The sequence below is a fragment of the Falco rusticolus genome, chromosome 7 (assembly GCF_015220075.1).
Source record: "Falco rusticolus isolate bFalRus1 chromosome 7, bFalRus1.pri, whole genome shotgun sequence".
NCBI classification, from domain to species: Eukaryota; Metazoa; Chordata; class Aves; order Falconiformes; family Falconidae; genus Falco; species Falco rusticolus.
This window is the reverse complement of record NC_051193.1, coordinates 3,222,537-3,242,770: the sequence shown is the minus strand read 5'-3', so window position 1 is coordinate 3,242,770 and position 20,234 is coordinate 3,222,537. Positions and strand designations below refer to the sequence as shown.

General features: G+C 59.5%; 4 protein-coding genes and 1 long non-coding RNA gene across 6 annotated transcripts; 3 read left to right on the top strand and 2 right to left on the bottom strand.

Annotated features, from left to right (window-relative positions):
* Window positions 1-702: 702 nt before the first annotated feature.
* On the bottom strand, window positions 703-3,764 carry CIB1 (calcium and integrin binding 1). The gene is made up of 7 exons (XM_037393313.1): window positions 3,656-3,764; window positions 3,545-3,579; window positions 2,918-3,020; window positions 2,395-2,548; window positions 1,979-2,097; window positions 1,808-1,896; window positions 703-1,528 (listed from the first exon to the last, which is right to left on the bottom strand). Exons 1-7 carry the CDS (start codon window positions 3,704-3,706, stop codon window positions 1,507-1,509), a joined length of 573 nt encoding a protein of 190 aa, XP_037249210.1. The 5' UTR covers window positions 3,707-3,764; the 3' UTR covers window positions 703-1,506.
* GDPGP1 (GDP-D-glucose phosphorylase 1) lies at window positions 3,744-5,473 on the top strand. Its single transcript, XM_037393307.1, has one exon. It carries the CDS (start codon window positions 3,827-3,829, stop codon window positions 4,910-4,912), a length of 1,086 nt encoding a protein of 361 aa, XP_037249204.1. The 5' UTR covers window positions 3,744-3,826; the 3' UTR covers window positions 4,913-5,473.
* A 113-nt stretch (window positions 5,474-5,586) lies between these two features.
* On the top strand, window positions 5,587-17,704 carry TTLL6 (tubulin tyrosine ligase like 6). Of its 2 annotated transcripts, XM_037393300.1 has the most exons (13): window positions 5,587-5,753; window positions 6,846-6,964; window positions 7,505-7,635; window positions 9,651-9,807; window positions 10,097-10,249; window positions 11,367-11,452; window positions 11,595-11,820; window positions 12,354-12,538; window positions 13,471-13,659; window positions 14,121-14,304; window positions 14,627-14,824; window positions 16,431-16,800; window positions 17,346-17,704. In XM_037393300.1, the coding sequence occupies exons 2-13, from the start codon at window positions 6,944-6,946 to the stop codon at window positions 17,588-17,590; spliced, it is 2,145 nt and encodes a 714-aa protein (XP_037249197.1). In that variant the 5' UTR covers window positions 5,587-5,753; window positions 6,846-6,943; the 3' UTR covers window positions 17,591-17,704. The 2 variants fall into 2 exon arrangements, with proteins under 2 accessions (XP_037249197.1, XP_037249196.1); XM_037393299.1 differs by having other exon boundaries at window positions 5,587-6,964.
* Window positions 16,807-18,286, bottom strand: LOC119150682. The gene is made up of 3 exons (XR_005105181.1): window positions 18,199-18,286; window positions 17,318-17,405; window positions 16,807-17,180 (listed from the first exon to the last, which is right to left on the bottom strand). It is a non-coding gene; the product is annotated as an uncharacterized LOC119150682 (long non-coding RNA).
* Window positions 17,701-20,230, top strand: HDDC3 (HD domain containing 3). Its single transcript, XM_037393311.1, has 6 exons — window positions 17,701-18,043; window positions 18,112-18,222; window positions 18,297-18,717; window positions 19,222-19,277; window positions 19,351-19,591; window positions 20,039-20,230. The coding sequence occupies exons 3-6, from the start codon at window positions 18,606-18,608 to the stop codon at window positions 20,167-20,169; spliced, it is 540 nt and encodes a 179-aa protein (XP_037249208.1). The 5' UTR covers window positions 17,701-18,043; window positions 18,112-18,222; window positions 18,297-18,605; the 3' UTR covers window positions 20,170-20,230.
* The last annotated feature ends 4 nt before the right edge of the window (window positions 20,231-20,234 follow it).

The following is a 20,234-nucleotide window of genomic DNA, read 5'->3' as shown; positions in this document are numbered from 1 at the left end:
GTGCCCTGCCAGCAGACGTGGCCCCTGGGGCCGCAGGGGTGCACGCCATGGCGCGCAGATACCATCAGCACCAGAGGGCACTGAGCTGGAAGGGCCAGCACCCCTGGGAGCGAGCAGCCGGTACGTGAGAAACAGCCGCGCCAGCACCCCGAGACAGCCGTCGGCCGCTCCACCCCGGCGCCGGTGCTGCCGCGGGGCGAGCCGGACCCCAGCCCAGGCACCAGCCCTGGCACCTGGTGCCGCAGCCTGATGTGGCTTTGCAGAGTAGCTCCGGCGAGGCTTGCTGGTGCAGTGGGAGCACTGGCAGTGGCCGGGGCTCGCTGCAGGCAAAGCCGTTGCCCACGACTGGCAGCAGGCCAGGGCAAAGCCTGATGGATGAACAGACACAAAGGGCTCCGGCGCTGCCCGCAGCAAAGGTAGCTGCTCGCCTGCCCTGGATTTCCCTTTGTGCCTCTTGCTGGAGAGCCGAGCTCTTTGTGCTGCTGAGAACAATCCCAGGGCTTGGAGGAGGGAGGCAGCCCGCGGAAGGGGCTGTCACAGAGCAGGACGTGGGACCTGTCCCCTGGAGCTGCGGCTGGCGCGCAGGCAGAGGGGCCTGGCAGGAGGCTGTGTCCCCAGCACCCCTCATGGCACTGGTCCCGCAGCACTGCCAGAGCAGCCCCCTCCGCCGTCCCCACGGCCAGACAAAGGCGGCACAGAGGAGAGGGTGAAACCAGAGCCCTTTATTTGTCCTCGCAGGAGCTGAGGGAGGAAGAGGCCAGGGCGGGCAAAGCAGCTGCTGAGCTTGAGCCAGAGGAGGGGGGAGAAAGGAGAAGAGGAAAAAACAGAGAGAGCAGGCCCCCAGCACGGTCAGTGCCAAGGGGTGAGCCTGGCTGTGCTGCCCATGGGGCTGTGCCTTGCTGGTCCAGGGAAGAAGGTGTCCTGCGTCCTGTGCAGCCCTGGATGGCACATCTACGGTGTGGGTTATTGCTCAGGGCGATGGATCCACGTTTGGGTTATTGCTCAGGGCGATGGATCCACGTTTGGGTTATTGCTCAGGGCGATGGATCCACATGGCAGCAGAAAGGCCCCCAGGAATATGGGAGAGCTGTGCAGGGGCTCAGCGTGGGGAGGCAGCTCCCTGCCCGCTAGGGGAAGGCACAAATTGGTACTGAGGGCAGAGAAGGGGCTGTGCTCGGTGCAGTGTGGCCCCCAGGCAGAAGCACCTTTGTGTGCCTCCCCACACCCACAGAGCTGCCTTCAGTTTTGCATAAGGAGTTAAAATCTGATCCTGGGAGAGGATCAAGGCTATAGGCAAGGCAGCTTCCCAGGGCCCCACCTCTGCAGGCATGGCCTTTCAGCAGGCATGGAAGGAGAGCAGGAGGGTGTCCTGCCTAAGGCACTGTGCGGCACTGCTGGGCTGGTGAGGAGCAGGGGCCTCTCTCGCTCTGCTCACTGAAAGAGGAAATGTCTGAGACCACAAAGAGTTGCAATAGCCAGAGAAGCAGTTCTGCCGGAGAGCTGCTCTCACAGGACGATCTTGAAGGAGCTGCAAGAGACACGACAGGTTCTGCACTTCCTCACTTGATCACACACAGACAGTCTGCAAGTACCCGGTGCTACAGGGACACAGTGTTACCCTGGGCGGGAGAGGCTCTCTGCAGAGCTAGCACGGGACAGTTCGCTCCGTGTTACAGGAGACCCCGTAAGGGTAGCCCTGCCTTACGGCCACCAAGGGCTCTACCCCAATGCCAGCACAGCGATCGCGGCAGGGGAACCCCCCAGACAGGCTCCCTGCGGCAAGCTGTGCTGCTGGAGACCACTGTACCTGGCAAAGTCTGGAGAGCGGGAGACGACGTGCTGGAACTCGGAGAGGTTGATGGTGCCATCCTTGTCGATGTCGGACTCCTCCAGTATCTGGAGGGGAAGGAAAGGCGAGTGGTGAGCTCTGTGTGGCTGGGAGCATGCAGCAGCCTGTGCCCCACCTGACGGTCCTCACATTTTGGATGAGCTGCTCCATCTCCGCGCTGCTCAGCTGCGACTCCTCACCTTGGCCCGTCAGACAGTTCACCAGTTTCTCCAAGTCCTTTCTGTCCAGGGTCCCATCATCATCAAAGTCTTTGGGGAGACAAAAGTAACATTTTGCCAGAGCTGCAGTAACCCCAGACAGCCACGAGCGCCTGTGCTTGGCAAGGAAAGGGCCTGGCAGCCTGAGGGCACAGCAGGCTCCACGCTGCATCTCTCTGTGCACATCATCACGTCAAACCAGTAGTTCCCACGGGGACTTCCTAAAGCTGCCGTCCCCATGGGTGCTCTGAGGGCACTGCCAGCTCTCCCGAACACTGATCCACCCCCATCCCCGCCCCTCCCCAAGGTGTGGGGACCCCAGGACACGGCATCTGCCCCCAGCTGTACCAAAGATGCGGAAGGCATAGTGGGATTTGATGTCCGAGGTAGCGGAGTCACTGAAGACGCTCAACATATCGAGGAAGTCTTCAAAGGACATGCTGTCATCCTCATTGTCTGAGGTGGAGAACACCCGACAGATCCGGTGCTGGAAGGGGTTTGCCTGCCAACACAGGAACAAACAGCTCAGGGCAGCACTGGGCCCGCTCCCTGATGGCAGACACTGGCCACGGGCTGGTGCCAACCCCATGGACTTGAGTTGGTTCCCTGCTCTGCTGCCGGTCCCTCACACACCGCACAACCATGCCTGGCCGGGACAGCAGCCCCACGCAGCAGGGATCTCCAGATCCTCCATGGCACAGCAGGGATGAGGAAGCCGTTTGCTGGCGTGGCTGACAAACAGCTTCCCCAGGTGGCTACGGAGCGGCAGGTTGAGGGCTGAGCCCTGGCACCACGGCGGGTGAACCAGGCCCTGCCCAAACACGCCCTGGGCTGGGAGCAGCAGCGCGGCACTGTCTGCCAGGCACCGTACCCGCAGCTCAGGCAGCGTCAGGATCTGGCTCTTGGGAACCCGTGCGGAGCAGGCATTCTCCCTCTCCTCCTTTGGCAGCAGTTCACTGAACCTCTTGTAGGCACTTGAAGAGGCAAGAACAAGAGATGCTCTGTGGCGTGAGTGGCGCGGGAGGCAGCCCTGTGGGCAGGGCAGCGGGCAGCTCGCCCCAGCCCGGTGCAGAGGCGGCCGGCCCGTTCCCACAGCTCCCTGCCAGCTGTGCCCGAGCCGGCCCGGGCCCGCAGCCTGCTAGCCAAGGTGGCCCCGCAAGGGCAGGGGCTTCGTGCCTGCCCCCGGGACCCCAAGGGCTGGCAGTGGGGGTGAGGGGCCGGCCCGGGAGCCTGCCCACCCGGACGGCTGGGGGTTCAGAGCCGGGGAGAACCGGCAGGGGGGCCACCCCGCGGCCAGCGCCGGTCAGGCCCGCAGACCGTTGCCCCCTGAAGCCCGGCCGGCGGGGAAGGCCCAGCCCGGGCTCTGCACCTCCCGCCTCCTACCTGGCAGCTCCCGGGCAGCCCGTGCCCGCCCCCCCCGACCCGGGGAACGCCCGCGCGGTGTGCGGGACCCCGGGCCAGCACCGCCATCAGGTCCCCGCCCCCCCGCCGTACTCACAGCAGGATCTCCGGCTTGCTCAGGAACGTCAGCTCCTGCGGGGAGAGCCAGGGTCAGCACCAGCCCCCTCCCCGGCGGCTCCGCCCGGCCCCGGGCCGGCCTCCCCCGTACCTGGTACTCGCCCAGCGCGTCCCGCGGCAGCAGGCTGGCCGAGCCCCCCATGGCGGCCGCGCCGCTCCCGCCCGTCACTCACCCGTTCCCTTGGCAGCGCCCCGGGGCGGGGCGTTGTAGCCACGCCCCCTCCCGCCGCGGCCGCGTCCGCCGCCGGCGCTCGTAGCCGGCATGGCGGCGGCGCGCGAGGAGGAAGCGGGCGAACTCGGCCCCCGGGACTTTGTCTATGGGGAAAAGGACTTCGTCCCGCAGGCTGCTGGCTGGGACACCGAGCCGGGCTCCGCGCCGTCCCGCTTCGACCGGGCGCTGCTGGAGGGTTGGAACGACAGGATGGAGCGCGGTTTGTTCCGGTACCGGCTGGGGCCGCTGCCCACCCGCGTCTTGCCCGGCCCCATGCGCCTCGTGGCCCAGCTCAACGTCCAGCGCGGCACCGAGCGTCGCCCGCCGCAGGCCGTCCGCAGCCTCCGGCAGCCCTTCGACCCCCAGGCCTTCAACTTCACCCGGATCCGCCCTGGCGAGGTGCTGCTCCGGCTGCGCAGGGCGGGGGGCGGCCCCGCGGCCCCCGACCAGCTCCTGGTGGCCATTAACGTTAGCCCGCTGGAGCGGGGCCACGTCCTGCTGCTGCCCGAGCCGGCGCGGGGGCTGCCGCAGGCCCTGACGGCGCCGCTGCTGCACGGCGGGCTGGAGGCGGCCCTGCTCAGCGCCCACCCGGGGTTCCGCGTCGGCTTCAACGGCCTGGGGGGCTGCGCCTCCGTCAACCACCTGCACCTGCACGCCTTCTACCTGGGCTGCCCGCTGCTGGTGGAGTCGGCGCCCGCCCGGCCCCTCGGCCCGCCCGGCGGCCTCAGCCTCCTGCCGGGCGTCCCGGCGCCCGCCTTCCTCTTCTATGCCGCCGGCCCCGCCGGCCTGGAGGCGCTGGCCCGGGACGTCTGCCGGGCGGCGGAGCACCTGACGGACACCGGCCTGGCCTACAACGTCTTGGCCACGCGAGGAGATCCCCCGGGGGGGCCGGGGGCGGGCGGCGAGCGGGGGCTGCGGGTGCTGCTGTGGGCGCGCAAGCCCAGCTTCGGCGCCAAGGCGGGGGCGGCCTTCAACGTGGCGCTGTGCGAGCTGGCGGGCTACCTGCCGCTGCCGGCCGCGCCGCTCTACCAGGACATCACCGAGGCGCAGGCCCTGTGCGCCATCCGCCAGCACCTCCTCCCGGAGCCGCAGCTGCTGCGCCTCGGCCAGGACCTGGCGCGGCTCCTGGCGAGCTGAGCGCCACCGGGGCCTGGCGCGGCGGACCTCCGCGCTGTTCGCTTGGGGGCGCTGCGCAGCGACGGGGACGCTCTAGCCAGCGGAGCCGGGGTCTCTATGGCCCGCGGGGCGGTAGCGAGGCTGCCCCCGTGTGTGCCCCGCCCGTCGCCATGGGAACGGGGCCGTCCGCCCCAGAGCGATGGAGGCTGGCGGCGGGGGCGGGCGGGGCCGTTCCGCTGCTCACAGCGGCCTCCCCGGCCCCGAGCCGCGGAGGAGGCGGAAGAAGAGCAGGCGAGTGCGGTGGGCAGGCGGGCGGGTAGGCGGCCCAGCAGGCCGCAGCCCCCCGGGCCGCCGGGGGCTTTGTCGGTACCGGGGGGCCGTGCCGCCCTGGAGACGCCTCCCTGCCCCACGCACCGCCTGGCTCCTCGGGGCCCGGCGGCGGGGCCCGGAGCTGTGGCAGTGAGGGCCCAGGCCTGCCCGCCACCACGGGGCGATGCTCAGCAGGGGCCCCCTGGGATGCAGCTCGAGGGGCTTTCCAGGGACCTGTGAATCGGAAAATAAAAGCTCTTTCCTTTAAATTGCCCCAGTAATCCCAAACGTGACGCATCTGAGGAAGGACCCCTCTTTGCTGTGTTACCTCATGGCTTGCTGAGCCCACCTGGGCTCCAGATGGGATTTGCCCAGTAGCTCTGTGGAGCACAGGCTGCTTATGTGTGTGAAGGAATGCAGTTCTTGCCACCCTTCCATCCCTCCCACTCGTGCCCAGGATGGGCCCCGGTTCCTCACTGAGCGTCTGTTCTGTCATCTCTTTTCAATTCCAGTGTTCCCTCCATCAATCTGACCAGCTGCAAGTATGAGAGCGGTGAGTCTGAGACGCTGCCGTGTCCCTTTGGGTCAGCCCACCACCAGCAAGCTCCTTGGGCGCCCGTTCAGCCAGGGAGGAGTGCTGGTACCAAATTTCCACTGCACAGTCGCTTTTGATTTATGTATGTATTGGTTGCAAGTGACTGGGACTCCTGCGAAGAAAAGTACGGAGTTTTTCACACTTTATGCTGGGGTGTGCTCTGGTTTAAAGAGACAGAAAACATGCAACAGCAGTGCAAGCCCTCAACACCCCCCACCCCCTTCCATCTCCAGTGATGTGCTCCAGGGAGCTGGTCCCCTCTCCTGTCTTGTGCTGTACTGCCACAAGCTTGATCTTAACAGACTCCTGGCATTTGGTCGATGTTATTAGCCAGTTTGCTAATGACTGTTCTAGCCGTGCAACCACATTTGTGTTGTCGAGAGCCACAGCTGGTCAGCTGCACAAGGAACACGGGGTTTATAGAGGAACAGGTGCTGGGTGCCTCGCCTAGGGCCATGCTTGGGCAGTTTAGTGATGGGAGGCAGATAGGGACCCATGGCAAGGGCTGATGCAGCAGTCTGAGCACCACAGAAGCCAGAACCATTTCACAATGGTTCCTACCGTGCATTGACCTTCATTACCTCCCCAGACCTGTGAGGGGCCAAATTCAGAACTGGCACTAACACAAACCATCCTGGCAGCGAGCTTCTGCTCCAGAGCTCATGTGTTCTGCTGCCAAATAGCTTTTGATTCCAAACATGAAACTCATACCTTCAGAAGGCTTGTATCCGCCCCTGTGGTGTCAGACCCACGGCAGATTCAAGCCTGCTGTAGTTGAGGAGGGGCCCTGGGATGCCAAGGCACGTGGAATGACAGGGCTGACAGCTCCCAGTACACCTGCAGCAAGAGGCTGGGGTGAACTTAATCAGTTAAAGCTGCTGTTTCTAGCTTTCTGAAGGGTCCCACCAATTACCCTGCATCTCTTGAGAGTGGAACTGCAGGCTGGAGAGGTTTGTTCCATGCTCTGTCCCTGGTTACTTTGGGGATTCAACAGTCCCTCGTACTTATATCCTCTACCTGGCCCCTTGTCATCTGCTTGCTTTGGTACAGTACGCCGGGCAGCACAGTGCTGTGGGCTGAAAGAAGTGGGAGAAGATGAGGAGTGGACAGTGTATTGGACGGACTACTCGGTCTCTCTGGAGCGCATCATGGATATGAAGCGTTTTCAGGTAAATGCCCCCATGTAAATGCTGCCCAGCAGGAAGAGCTCAGGAAGGAGGGAGAGATGGGGGGTTGTTAATGTAACAACATATTACAGAATGAAACAGAAGCATCCAAACTAGTACCCATGCCCCCACTTCTGCATCGGTTCCAGAGGGCGCAGGTTCACAAGCCTTTACTTCTGTTGTGTCTCTGGTACAGTGCCATCAGCAACACTTTGGCAGTTAGTAGTGAGAAATGGAAAGCTGCCAAGCCTTTTAATGTAGCATGAAATAAATGGTTCTTGATGACAAACGGCTCCCTTCCTGAAGCTGTTATATTCTAGTGAGGGAGAGCTTCAGGGCTGAGATGGAATGAGCAGATAAATCACACTGGTGAAGTTCAGATAAAGCAGCTGCAGCGTGACCTTGTCCCTCAGCAGGCGTTCAAGGCAACTGCAGGCCCAGCTTCCTGTTCTGCGTGCCGGTTTCTCCACATGCAGGCTTTCCTCGAGGGGGATCCCTGCTGTTCCTTTGCTGATTCTGGTTTTTTGTCTGCACCTCTTTCAGAAAATCAACCATTTTCCAGGCATGATAGAGATCTGCCGTAAGGACTTGTTGGCTCGCAACCTTAACCGCATGCTCAGGCTTTTCCCCAAGGAATACAATATCTTTCCCCGCACTTGGTGCCTGCCAGCTGAGTGAGTGATGTGCATTAATGCAGCTGAGAACAGGGGTATGAAATGTGGAAGTGGGAGCCTCTATGCTTGACAGCCAGGGCTGGGATGGGGGGGGCCTCTCTGAGACCTCATGTCTCAGTCTGGGCCTTGGTAACCTTCCCTGGAACTGAACAGAGTGCCGAGGCACTTTTCTAGTTATGCACATATTTAATTCCTATTAGACCAAATTAGCCCGTGGAATGGCATCCTCTGCGGGGTGTACCTTGCTGCTGGCAGACTGCATGCCAAAGGACTAAACCTGGGGAGAGGGACCCACCCAGAAAGCCAGAAGGCAGTGAGCGAGTGGGAAGTGTAAATCTGTGTATTGGTGGGAGGTCTTTCTGCAGCAGCACCGGGTGAAGGGGGGGTGACAGCTGCAGCGCAGCGTGGCAGGCTGCCTTCCCCCACCACCTGGTTCAGCAGCCATTGCTTGCCTGAGAAGGGTGCAGGACAGCGGCACAAGGTGCTTCCGCTACCCACGGCTGTGGTGGCTGTCCTCACAGCCCCCCACCTCTGCTGTCCGCTGCAGTAGAGCACACTGATGGTGGAGGATAGTGGGAGAGCACAGGTCACTGTGCTAGTACATATACAGTTAGATGTAAACCATCACCAAATTGCTCGAGCTTCGGGGCAGAAGGCCTGGCTTCTCTGATCATATACAGGCAAGCAATGATAGAAATGTAGCTGAAGGAGACCAAAGCACTCAAAGTTTGTGTGGTTGTAAGGAGACAAGATACCTAATCTTAACAGATTTTATTCTTACCATTTTCTGCAGACCTTGAAATAGGGCTCCCGGCACATGTTCTGTAACTGCACTCTCCTCATAGAATCATAAGAGTCGTTGAGGTTGGAAAAGACCTCTAAGATCATAAAGTCCAACTGTTAGCCCATCACTACCAAGTCCACCACTAAACCACGTCCCTAAGTGCCACATCTACACGTCTGTTAAATACCCCCAGGGCCTCCACCACTTCCCTGGGCAGCCTGGTCCAGGGCTTGATGACCCTTTTGGTGAAGGTATTTTTCCTAATACCCAATCTAGACCTCCCCGGTGCAACTTGAGGCTGTTTCCCCTCATCCTATCGCTTGTTACTTGGGAGAAGAGACCAACCCCCAGCTGTGCTGCAACCTCCATGGTTAGAATGATTTTCTTAGTATCTAACCTAAAGCACTTTTGCTGAAATACTGGAACTTAGTACTTCTGTTTGCACTGGCCTTGGAGAACAGTGGTTTGGCTGCATTTTGCTAATGGTGTGTGATGTCCAGGAAGGCTGTTGCCATGTGGCCTCTCAGTCTGCCTGTTTCTGCGGAAGACGGACCTATTTTTCAATCTTTCTTTCCAGGCTGCATTTCCTGGGCTCTAATTGCTCTGGGCACTGTTGTCAGGGATTTTTCCTGCTTTCCTTCCTCTTTCCCTAAATGTGGTGCCCACTAGAGAGATCATGCTTCTCCATCTACAGCAAAATAACCAATTGGCTTGATTCTTCAAAGCACTGTACTCCCACTGGAGCTGCTCCTGAAGAGCAGCCGTGTAATGCAATAGGTGTGCTCAGCTCATGAGCCTCTGCACCCTTCTTAGAATGCTCCAGCTGCAGCCTTCTGCCTGCTTGCTAATGAGCTGGCATAAAAGGGGGTGTAAAGACTTGTGACTTCCTCCTCCCTTTGTAGATAGGGCTTGTTTATTTTGTCCTGCTCTCTCTGCAGCAGCAGAGCCAAAATCTTACTGGGTCCTGTATCCACAGTGGTGACTACCCACTATTAACTTCCCAGTAGAGGTGGAGATGTGCACAAGTAAAAGGTGGAACCGAGAGAGCTTTGTCAGGTCACACAAGGACCAATTTGTAACTCATGTAAAACAGGAACAGGTGTGGTGTTCCTCTGCTGCAGAAGTTTGGTCTGTACTGGCCTGCAGCACCATAGGTTGAGTACTTAACTGTATGAGAGAGTTCAGAGGCTGTTTTTTTGCAGCTTGTAACAGTCACACCTTCCTTGTGCAGCTATGGAGATTTCCAGGCCTACAGATGCACAAGGAAAACCAGAACATTCATCTGCAAGCCAGAGAGCGGCTGCCAAGGGAGAGGTGTCTTCATAACACATAATTTAGAGGAGATCAAGCATGGAGAGCATATGATCTGTCAGCAGTATATCTCTAAGGTAATGGGGACAGTCTCCAAATATGGGTGGAGGACTGCAGCCTCCTCGCTTTTCCAGCATCCCGCATCCTGCTTGTGTCCTTTGCCCTGCCATCTTCCCGGATCTGCCAGGGGCACCAGGGTGGCTGCAGCACAGCAGAGGCACAATGAAAGCTTGCCTTTCTCCTCGCTGCTGAGCTGCCAAGGAGCAGCACAAGCAGTGCAGACAGAGCAGCCATCCTCAAGGAATCGGCAGCACACCTAGCAATAGTTCTTTGTCTCATGATTGCTCCTGCCTTTTTTTCTGACAGCCTTTCCTTATTGATGGCTTTAAATTTGACATGCGTATCTATGTGCTGGTCACATCTTGTGACCCGCTGAGGATTTTTGTCTACAAGGAGGGTCTTGCCCGGTTTGCCACCATGAGGTACATTGATCCCAGCAGCAGAAACCTGGTAAAAAAGGCAAGTTTCAAAAAAACCCGCATAGTATCTGTATGTGTTAGTGCCTAATTTCTCCTAGGGGCATTCCAGACCTTGAAGAAGCAGGGACTGGTCGGTTTCATGGGACCCAGCTTTCTTCTTTCCTGTTCTCCCATCCCTCTATACCTCCTCCTCCTCCTCACAGGAGGTATTTCAGGAGTGTCTGAAGTAGATCTACTCCCAGGCCCCACATTTGAGCTCTTTACTGGCATTATCACAGAATCATGGGTTTTTTTCACTTGGAAGGAACATTGGAAGGTCTTGAGTCCAACCTTCTCCTCAAAACCGGGTCAACAATACATTCAGGTCTGGATTCTTGGGGTTTGTTCTTCCTGTGATTCTGTGATTCTTGGGGTTTCAGTCAGTCAGGTGTTGAAAACCTGCAAGGATGGAGACCCCACAGTGCCTCCGGGCCACCCTCCTACTGCTTCTTACCCTTACAAGCATTCTCAAGTTTGCACCATTCTCAAGTCTGCCTGTGCTTCAGGCAGAAAAGAGGGGCCTGGGTATTATCTGGTGCCTAGGAGAGACAGGGAGGGGAACTGGGAAAGCAAGGTGCAGACTATGGCCATGCCCATCTGCAAGCAGGGGTCTGTTAACCTATAAAATCCCAACAGAAGATGGACTGTAGTGTTGGATTACTGTGCTATGGTCACAGGCTGCCCTGAGATACTGGGCTTCTGGCTGTCTGCCCACTTCTTCCAGAGCTGTGCATGTATATACTCCGCCTCGCCACAATATGTGCATGTCTTGGAGAGGTCTTCTGCTTTCAGTGAACAAAGGGAAGATGAAGAATCTGCAGAAATTTGCTGCAGCTTCTGTCCTCGGGAGTCCCTTGTTTATCTGTGAGGCCTTGGCTGGAATGGCATTTGTGGCGTTGACTCCTGTGCCTTCCACCAGAGAGGATAGAGCTCTGTTAGCTCTAGCTTCTGGCTAGAGAGCAGATCACCAGCATAGTTAACTCCTTGCCAAAAGTCACTGCCACAGAGGGGAGACAGAAGTGGGCAGAGCTGGTGGCTAGGTTAGTGCTAATGGGGCTGTTTCTGTTTACACTTTGTGGTTAAGAGTAAATTAAAGTCTCTTGTGGTTCCTCTCTCAGGATGATATCTGCATGCATTTGACCAACTATGCCATCAACAGACATAATGAAAACTTCGTCCAGGATGACATGATGGGCAGTAAGAGGTACTGTCTTGTCCAGATCCTGCAATGCCCTGTGCACATCCTGCAGGAAAGCTCCATTTGGGACACTGGTTTACTTTCATCTTTGTTTGGGACAAACATGGTATCACAGGTCAGCTCTTACTGTCTCCTGTCCTCCACACAGGAAACTGTCCACCCTGAATGCCTGGATGACAGAAAACAGTTATAACACAACAAAACTCTGGGAAGATATTGAAGATATTATTATAAAGACTCTTATTTCAGCTCACGCTGTTGTGAAGCACAATTACCAAAGCTTCTTTCCAAACCATACTACTGGCTGCGCCTGCTTTGAGATACTGGGTTTTGATATTTTGCTAGACAGAAAGCTGAAGCCATGGCTGCTAGAGGTGAGGAAGGAGTCTCCTACTGTGTTGAAACAACCTGAAGCAGCAGATAGCAGAGGGCTGGCTTCTCTGTGGGAGGTTCTGGAACAAGGGGTGATGGGATAAACAGAACTCGTTTGATTAAAAACGGTCATCTCGTTCACAAAATTATACGGGCTGTGAAGACAAGTAGCCAAGCAACCTGCTGTAAGCTAGGCAGGATCTAAGAGCCTGTTCCCTGTACACGCTCTCTAACAGCAGGGAGTTTCCTGAACTTTAGGACTCCTTGATCTGTAACAGCATCCTGAATTTATGATCACTGCCCTGCTCCTGTAGTCCTGCGGCGTGGGACCTGAGTGACCTGTGGTGCAGATGGGCATTACACTGCAGGACAGGACCAGCTGCTGCATGCAGCCTCCTGCTTTTTGTTGCTGTGACAGGGAAGAACAGACATGGAAAGTGTGCAGTGGGGCAGGCTGGGGCCAGCAAGCTGGCTGCCGGCAGCACTTGCTGGGAGCTGGGAGTTGCCAGGTTAAATTAGCTGCTTGTTTTGGCAGGTGAACCACTCTCCCAGCTTCAACACAGACTCTCGCCTAGACCGTGAGGTGAAGGATGCTCTTCTCTGTGATACCATCAGCCTGATAAATGTGCATGCCTGTAACAAATGGAAGGTGCTGGAGGAAGACAGACAGCGGGCAAAGGAACGGCTCCTCCAGGCCCGTCAGACTCCCCGCACATCCAGGTATTGCTCTTCCTCATAGTGCTGCAGGTCCTCAGTGGGAAAAGATGGGGCATGGCAGAGCAGGAAAAAATCAAGGCTGTCTGTCTCCAAATTAACCCCCCAGAGGCTGTGGTGCTATAGAACCTCTGAGAAGACATCTCTGAGGCCATCTGCATCCTGCAAGGAAGAGTCTGGGCTTGTCTCTGGGCGCTAGGAGATCCAAGAGGCCTGCGGCTCTGGGCCTCATAGAGAGTCATCCCCATCGAGCTGTGCTTGCTTGTCATGTCCTTCAGTGGCTGACAGGCAGTGCCAGCATCCCTGGGCTCACGGTGACTGCTTCAGGGACCAAGAGCACCCAGGGGCACAGGGCCCTTCTCCAGAGCAGGGATCCTTTCCCAGGGCTGAGGGGCTTCCCCCCACTTCTCTGTCTGCATGTCCTTTCTTGAGGCCATGTTAGATAAGCCTGCTGCCCAGGCTTTTCCTGCCATGCAGGGTGAGGCAGGAACTCCCTCCAGCTCACTTTTTAATTAGGAGACCTGAGATAACGCTGGGCTGGAGACCATGTGCGTGTTGGCTCTGGACTCTACCTGTCCCTGCAGCCTGGGCTGCTCCGAGCTCCCCACTAGCAAGGAAAGCTCCCAGCAGCATGCAGTGCAGCAAATATGCCTTGAATAAGCACATTTTAACCAAACTTCTCTTGTAACTGGGTTAGTTGGGTGAAAAGGCTGAGGAGCAAGGCAGCAGGGGAGAGATCTGGAAATGCTTCACCAGCATTCTCCAGGTAGAAGATGAAGTGCAGGTTGTGTTGGTTCCCTGCGGTGCACCTGTGTGAAACAGGCTCCGAAATGGGGAAAGATGGCAGAAAGCACTAGCGAGGCCCTTGTCCCTCAGCCAGTACAGCACCTGGAACCTCATATCGCAGCTCCCTGCCTGTGCTTTCTCCCAATTTGCAGACGTGAGGAGTTAGAGAGCGACCAGGCTGCCTGGCTGGCTCAGGCAGAGAAGTATGAGAACTCGCACTTGGGTGGTTACCGGCGCATTTATCCAGCATGTGGAACAGAGAAGTATGAGCCATTTTTCAAGCAGAGCAGATCCCTCTTCCAGGAAACAGCATCATCCAAAGCACGAGAGGAGTGTGCCAGGTACGCTGCTCTGCAGAAAACCCGCTCCTCACAAGGGTGGCATAGCGACTGCTTGCTTCTGATCCCTTCTTGGGAGCAATTCTGCTGCTTAACAGGTGTAAGCAAGCTGGTGAGAGCTGGAAAGAGCCCACATGTGCTATGTCACCAAAGCAAAGCAACTTCCTTTTGCATGTACCCTTGAGAGGCAAATGTAATATTCCATTGACTTTTGGACTCTTGAGGCACCATGTCACAAGGATCCTCCACCCTTCTGGCAGGCACAGCCTAATTCAAGGGCATTTCTTACAGCAGTGAGAGTCTCTCTTAAAAGCACTCCTGGCCCATTTCTTGGCATGCTTCTATCATGTCTGTTAGAGAACTCCTGACTGCAGTAAAATGTCCTTGGATTGAAGGCCTTGTAATAGCTTTTTGCCATTATGGCTTCTATTGAACCAGTGACTAAGACTACTGTTCTACGGCAGGCAGCAACTGAAGGAAATCCACCTGAAAAAAGAAAAGTTGGAAGCTCTTACCAGGAAGAAGAAAACAAAGAGGAAGGAAGACCTGCATGGAGAGTCAGCTGGGGACAAATCCCAGATCCATAATAAAACCAGAGCTCCTACAACCCACCTCACCTACAGAAGCACGAAAGCATGGGACAGAAAGGTACCTCACTCTCATCAGTCATTGTGGGGCTCTCAAAGGCAAAAACGTGGCTCTGGGAACAGTGCTGGGCTGTGGGTATCTCCGAAGGAACAGAACTATGAGGTTTGGCTCGCCGTAGTCCGGAGAGTTGACAGCTTGTGCTGGCAGGTACTTGCAAGCACCCATGTTCTCCCTTCCCTGTTGTGCTTCCATCAGGATCTTTATCCCACTCCACCCCAAAGTCTGTAATTCACCTTAGGGCTTGGAGCAGTCTGTGGCTTTATCTCCCTTGCACATTATGATAGCTTCAACTTCACTGTAACTTGGGTCCTTCTTTCCTAAGATACAGTGTGTGCAGTACGACTCTATGCAACCCCAGAATATTGTGGAATATGAGGAGAAGAAAAGAGTCAATGCTCTTCAGCGGCGTGAGAACCTTATCCGACGCCTGGGCATTATAAATAAGCTCTCCCAGCTGCTCCCCACAACCAACAGACCAGCTGACACCCAGAGGTCCTGCACCATTATCTCCAAGAGCCAGGTAACTGAAGGTTGCCCAGATCCATCCTGCAAGGCCAACACACGAGCCAGCCATTTGCGGGGGGATTGCAAGGAACAAATCATGGGCATTGAGCATCTCTGGTGCGGCTCAGTCAAATGAGAGCCAACATAGTGTCTGGGTCTGTGGGTTTTCATACAGTTACCAGCTTTGTCCCTTTCCAAATGGGCACACTGGGAGTGTGACAACTGGCTGCATAGAGCCCCTGAGCACCTTTCCCTTGAAGATCCCTCTCTTTGCTATTCCAAAGAACAGACCACAGGGATGTTGCCTTTTGGATCCCGCTGTCCCCAGCACACAGCTTAGCGTGAGCTGCTGCTTCAGGGCAGCAGTGTTATTCTCCTAGCTGAATCAAATTAATTCCTGGGTAGGCTAGGAGCACCGACATGCTAGGGGCGTGGTAAAGGAGCACACACAGCAAAGAGGGACTGAAGGGAAGTGTAGGGATGCCTAAAAAACCCATAAATAAGTCTTCAGGTGAATTCTGCAGACAATGCCTCTCCCTAAACATCTTGCTTTCTACACTACACCGTTCCCCACACAGGGAAGGTGATGATGTCCACTGCACGTGTTCAAATGCGAAGTTAGGGCATGTGCCCAAGCCCCGTAGGACTCAGCCCTCGGTCTGGGGCTCCCCCTTCAGTCACCCTTGCTCTGCAAGAGCTGCTGTGTCCCACACTGCCACAGTGTGCAGCTGAAGAAAGCTGGGCTTCCAGAGGATTGTGCCACGGGAACCAGGCTTTGGACCTAGACATCTGCGTGGGTGTCTCAAGAGTCTTTTCGACCACACCGATTCCCAAACCAGGCTACTGGTCTAAAGCCAGACGAGGAGGAAGGCCACAGTCTGTGGTCTGTGGTCTCCACTAGGCTACAAGGATTGTTTGGGAATGCTGATGGTGGCTGTTACCTGCTGTATTGGGGAAGGGTTAGTTCTGGACCTGTAGTTAGTGAAACCCCCTGCAAGGTCCACTGCCTCTTCCAGTGACACTATCTGCTTCCAGAAAAGCCTCCTGCTCCTAGCTGGAAGGGTGACACACCTCAAAAGGATGATGACAAACTCAGGGCACCGGAGTTGCAGGAATTATTCAGGACGTAGGAGTCTTCTAGTACTTTACAAGAAATTGGAAGTGGTCCCTTAATTTAACAAAAGAAGTCTAAGATGGGATTTGATTTGTCAGAACTGATGGTAGCTGCCTTTTCCTATACCAGACAAAGCAGAACAGAACCCCAAACCCAAACTCTGCCTAAAGTCTGGATAATTCTTTCAGCAGTGAAGGATTATCTAGGGGTGGGTCAGATCCTTCATCACTGAGTCTTCCCAGCCCGCTCTGGCACATTTTTCCACAAACCCTGCTCCAGCTCAGCCCAGTGCTATGAGCAGAGGACATGAGGCTGCAGGCAGATCAGGCAGGCGGCTGCTGTGACCCCTTAGATGATTTGAATCTGGCAGGGTGACCGTGGTGTGCCTGGGGAGAAAGCACAGGGCAATGCTTTAGCAAGTGCCTGTAGATGACTAGAGAAGACTTTTCCTTCCCGTCTCTTCCTAAGGCCTCTGGAGCTAAGCTGTGGCTGCTTTCTTTCCTTCCAGCCACAGTTTCTCTTGGATGCCCTCAGAGGCCAGGACACTCACCACTTAGTGATGCTCATCCCGCTCTCGCCCCTGGGAGGTGCAGTCCGGCCTTTGGGACAGCAGCTTGTACACAAATTTAGAGCCAAAGCCCAGCCACCAGCTGCCCTGGGCTCAGATCCTGCCACCGCGGGCACCTTCTGCATTCAAGGCCAGAGCATCCTTTACCATGAGCAGCACAATGCACTGCAGGGCCTGCGGGCACAGGACAGGGGCTGGCTGTGGGGCCAGGCAGGATGGACAGCAGCAGTTACCCAGCCCCGCACCGAACCCAAGGGGCTGCAGGCGAGAGGCCAGTGGCTCCCTGGTGCTGGAAACGAGGCAGAAGACTGTAAGTATCACATTCCCTTGAGTCTGTCTGCATTGTGCGGGGATCAAATCGGTGGCCCGGGGCTGTGGGCAGCCATGGGAGCTGTGGGATGTTCCTGGGCTTGCCAGGATAGGAGGAGTGGGTGGGCTGGATGGAGCTTAGAATCCCTGGGGTGCTCAGACCCTGAGGTGGGGATGCTGTACTCTTCTCTGGGAACTGGTGGACACTGGAAGTCTCTGACTGAGGCTGGTAGTATCCCATTTGCAGGGGCAAGGAAGAAAGTGGGTTGTTTCCCAGTACCAAGGATTGATGTGTTGGGAGAGGGGAACGCGAGAAGCCCAGAAGTACTTGAGAGTAGGGTCAGAAGTGCAGCAGATGGGACATCTGAAGGGGCACATTAGCTGTGGGAAGTAAGGAGGAGATCTCAGTGACACAGCATGGCCCCCCGCCCCTTCCCAACCTCACCATGCTGATCCCTGTTGCCCACAGCCCCGCCTGTCGGACCCTGCCTACAGGGCTGCACCCACACTCCCACCACCTCTCCATGTCTGCCTGTCCTCTTCCAGGTGAAGCTGGTGAGCTGTCCTTCCACTCAGGCAACTGTCCCCCGGGGTCCCCGGTCAGCACTGCGGAGGCCACAAGCGACGGCACCTTCAGCCACGTTGCAGCTCAGGAGCTCCCCTGCTCGCGTGAAGCACACATGTGCCTCGCGCCACGCCAGCGCCTCGCGCCACGCCAGCGCCTCGCGCCACGCCAGCGCCTCGCGCCACGCCAGCGCCTCGCACGCTCGCAGCCTGACAAGCGCAGGTAGCGCAGCGGAGGGGATGCCCACGCAGGGCCCTCCTCCCCGTGGGCGCTTGCCCAAGAACCAGGGCAGCTGGACGGGCCCGGTTGCCCCCAGCCAGACCCGGGGCCGGTTGCTGTGACCATAAACCGGGGCCCGGGCGCCAGCACGGGTGCCACTGCCTGTCCCGGGCCGCTTTACCTCTGTCTGCCGCCCTGCCCGGCAGCAGCCGAGCGTCCCCCCCGCCAAAGGCACTCCCGGCCCCCCCGGCTGCCCGGGACCCTCGGGGCGCGGGGCCGGGCCCGCCCCACCGCCGGCCCCGCCCGGTTCCCAGGTCCCAGCCCCGGTCCCGGCCATGGCGGCGCTGCTGCGGCGCGGGCTGCGAGCGGTCGCGCTCCTCGCCGGGACCCCGCGGCGGACGGCGGCGGCGTGGACAGGGGACACGGAGCCACCGGACCCGGTGCTGGAGGAGGCCGAGAGGTGCGGGGCGGCCGGGCAGGGCACGGGAACGGGACCCGGGCCGCGGGGGCTCACGTCTGTCCCCGCAGGGCGCGGCGGCGGCGGGTGGCGGCACGGCTGCAGCGGCTGCGGCGGGAGCTGGGCGGGGAGCGCGGCCCCCCCGAGCGCACCCTGACCTGGCAGGCGATGGAGCAGATGCGGTGAGCGGCGGGACCGTCTCCGGTGACCGGGGCCCCGGTGATGGGGGCCCCGGTGACCGGGCCCGTGCCCGCAGGTTCCTGCGGCAGGAGCTGCCCGAGGAGTGGCCGCTGGAGCGCCTGGCCCAGGGCTTCGGCGTCAGCCCCGACGTGGTGCGGCGGGTGCTGCGGGGCCGGGGTTGCCCCCCGCCGCACCGCCGCCTGCGGCAGGACGCCAAGGCGCTGAGCGCCGCCCCGGGCCCGCCATCGGCCGCCGGCGCGGAAGTGCGCGCCCCCGACGGGACGCTGCTGTACCGGCTGCCGCGAGGCCGGGGCGGGCCGGGGCCCGGCGCGCAATAAACGGCTGGAGGGGACCCGCCTCCCGCGCCGTTTCCGCCGCGCCGGCCATGGGCTCGGAGGCGGCACGGCTGCTGGCGGCGGCGGACTTCGCTGCCAGAAAGCACAAGGCGCAGCGGCGGAAGGACCCCGAGGGCACCCCCTACATCAACCACCCCATCGGTGCGGAGCCCTGCCGGGGGGGAGCCCCTGGACCCCCTCCCGACCCTGGGAGGGAGTCCCCGGGATTCCCTTTCCACTGCCCCAGAGAGCTGCCCGGCCCCGGGACCCCCCGCCCCGGCCCCTGGAGTGAGCCGGGCCCCCTCCACCATCCCGCATCCGACTGCCGGCAGAGCTCCTGCAGCGCCCCCCCCTCCGTATTCGGCTATGGGGGCCCCCCCCACGCCGTCACCCCCCAGCGGACAGTGCCTATGGAGGCTGCTGTCCCCACAGCCCCCCCCCGGCGGCTGCCAGCCCCCCGGACCTGCCTGCCCAAGGCTGTCACCCCACAGGATGTGCCAGCGGGGTCTGCACCCCCCACCCCCCCAGCCCCGGGCACTGCCCAACCAGGGGGATCACAGGGGACCCCTCGCTGCCCATCTGTCACCCCTGCAAGCCACTGCCCTGGCCCGGACCTGCCTGCTGCCCCCCTGCACCCCCTCCCCACCTCTCTGCTCTGCATCACAGGCGTAGCCAGGATCTTGGCCCACGAGGCTGGTGTGACAGACCTTGTCGTGCTGCAGGTAACCCCCTGCCCACTCCCCACCACGGTGGGGGCCTGGCCCTCGACCCCCAACTGTCCCCTCCTCACCCCAGGCCGCCCTCCTGCACGACACGGTGGAGGACACAGACACCACCTTCTCCGAGATCGAGGAGCAGTTCGGGGAGGAGGTCCGGCGTGTCGTGGAGGAGGTGACTGATGACAAGACCCTGCCCAAGATGGAGCGAAAGCGGCTGCAGGTCGAGCACGCGCCAGGCAGCAGCCCCCAGGCCAAGCTGGTCAAGCTCGCCGACAAGCTCTACAACCTGCGAGACCTAAACCGCTGCACCCCGGAAGGTACGAGCCCGCACCGGGGCCTGGCCGCCAGCACCAGCCCGGGGCACCCCAGGGGCTGCCCCCACCACAGGGGGGCTGCTCGGGCCGTGAGCTGGGGGTGCCCCTCTGCCCCTGGGCCGGTCCCTGCTCCCTGCGCGGCGCTGAGGGATGGCCGAGCCCCCGCTCCCGAGCCTGTCCCGGCGGCGGGGGACAGAGGTGTCACAGTGCTGGGAAGGGCCGGCCGTGCCAGAGGAGCGGGACCCCCGGCGGATGCCCTGGCCCACTCAGCCGAGTCCGGTGGGGGCACGCTCGGTGCCGTAGGCAGCGCCCGGTCACGGCCCGCCTCCTGCCCCGGGCGCGGCGGCGGCCCAGCCGGGGCCCTGCTGGCACACAGTCCCCGGGCGGCCCCGGGGGGCGGCGGCGGAGCCTCCTCGGGCTGCTCCCCCGCATGCACGTCTGTCCCCGCAGGGTGGTCGTCGGAGCGGGTGCAGGAGTACTTCCGATGGGCGGCGCGGGTGGTGGCCGGTCTCCGCGGGACGAGCCCGCCGCTGGAGATGGCGCTGCAGCGGCTCTTCGAGGAGCGCGGCCTGGCCCTGTGACCGCCGGGGCCGGGAAGGGCGGGCGGGCCGCGGCAGCCAATAAACGTGCGCAGAGCTGGTTGTCC

Bases quoted from the DNA above. Each gene is read 5' to 3' on its own strand.
- GDPGP1 (XM_037393307.1), top strand. From the start codon at position 3,827: ATGGCGGCGGCGCGCGAGGAGGAAGCGGGCGAACTCGGCCCCCGGGAC.
- HDDC3 (XM_037393311.1), top strand. From the start codon at position 18,606: ATGGGCTCGGAGGCGGCACGGCTGCTGGCGGCGGCGGACTTCGCTGCC. The intron at 18,718-19,221 runs GTGCGGAGCCCT...TCTGCATCACAG, and splicing joins CTACATCAACCACCCCATCG to GCGTAGCCAGGATCTTGGCC. The intron at 19,592-20,038 runs GTACGAGCCCGC...CTGTCCCCGCAG, and splicing joins AAACCGCTGCACCCCGGAAG to GGTGGTCGTCGGAGCGGGTG.
- CIB1 (XM_037393313.1), bottom strand. From the start codon at position 3,706: ATGGGGGGCTCGGCCAGCCTGCTGCCGCGGGACGCGCTGGGCGAGTAC. The intron at 3,021-3,544 runs GTGAGTACGGCG...TGCCTCTTCAAG, and splicing joins AGCAAGCCGGAGATCCTGCT to TGCCTACAAGAGGTTCAGTG. The intron at 1,897-1,978 runs GTGAGGACCGTC...CTTCCCCTCCAG, and splicing joins TGGAGCAGCTCATCCAAAAT to ATACTGGAGGAGTCCGACAT.
- TTLL6 (XM_037393299.1), top strand. From the start codon at position 6,755: ATGCTCTGTCCCTGGTTACTTTGGGGATTCAACAGTCCCTCGTACTTA. The intron at 9,808-10,096 runs GTAATGGGGACA...TTTTTCTGACAG, and splicing joins GTCAGCAGTATATCTCTAAG to CCTTTCCTTATTGATGGCTT. The intron at 10,250-11,366 runs GCAAGTTTCAAA...TTCCTCTCTCAG, and splicing joins GCAGAAACCTGGTAAAAAAG to GATGATATCTGCATGCATTT.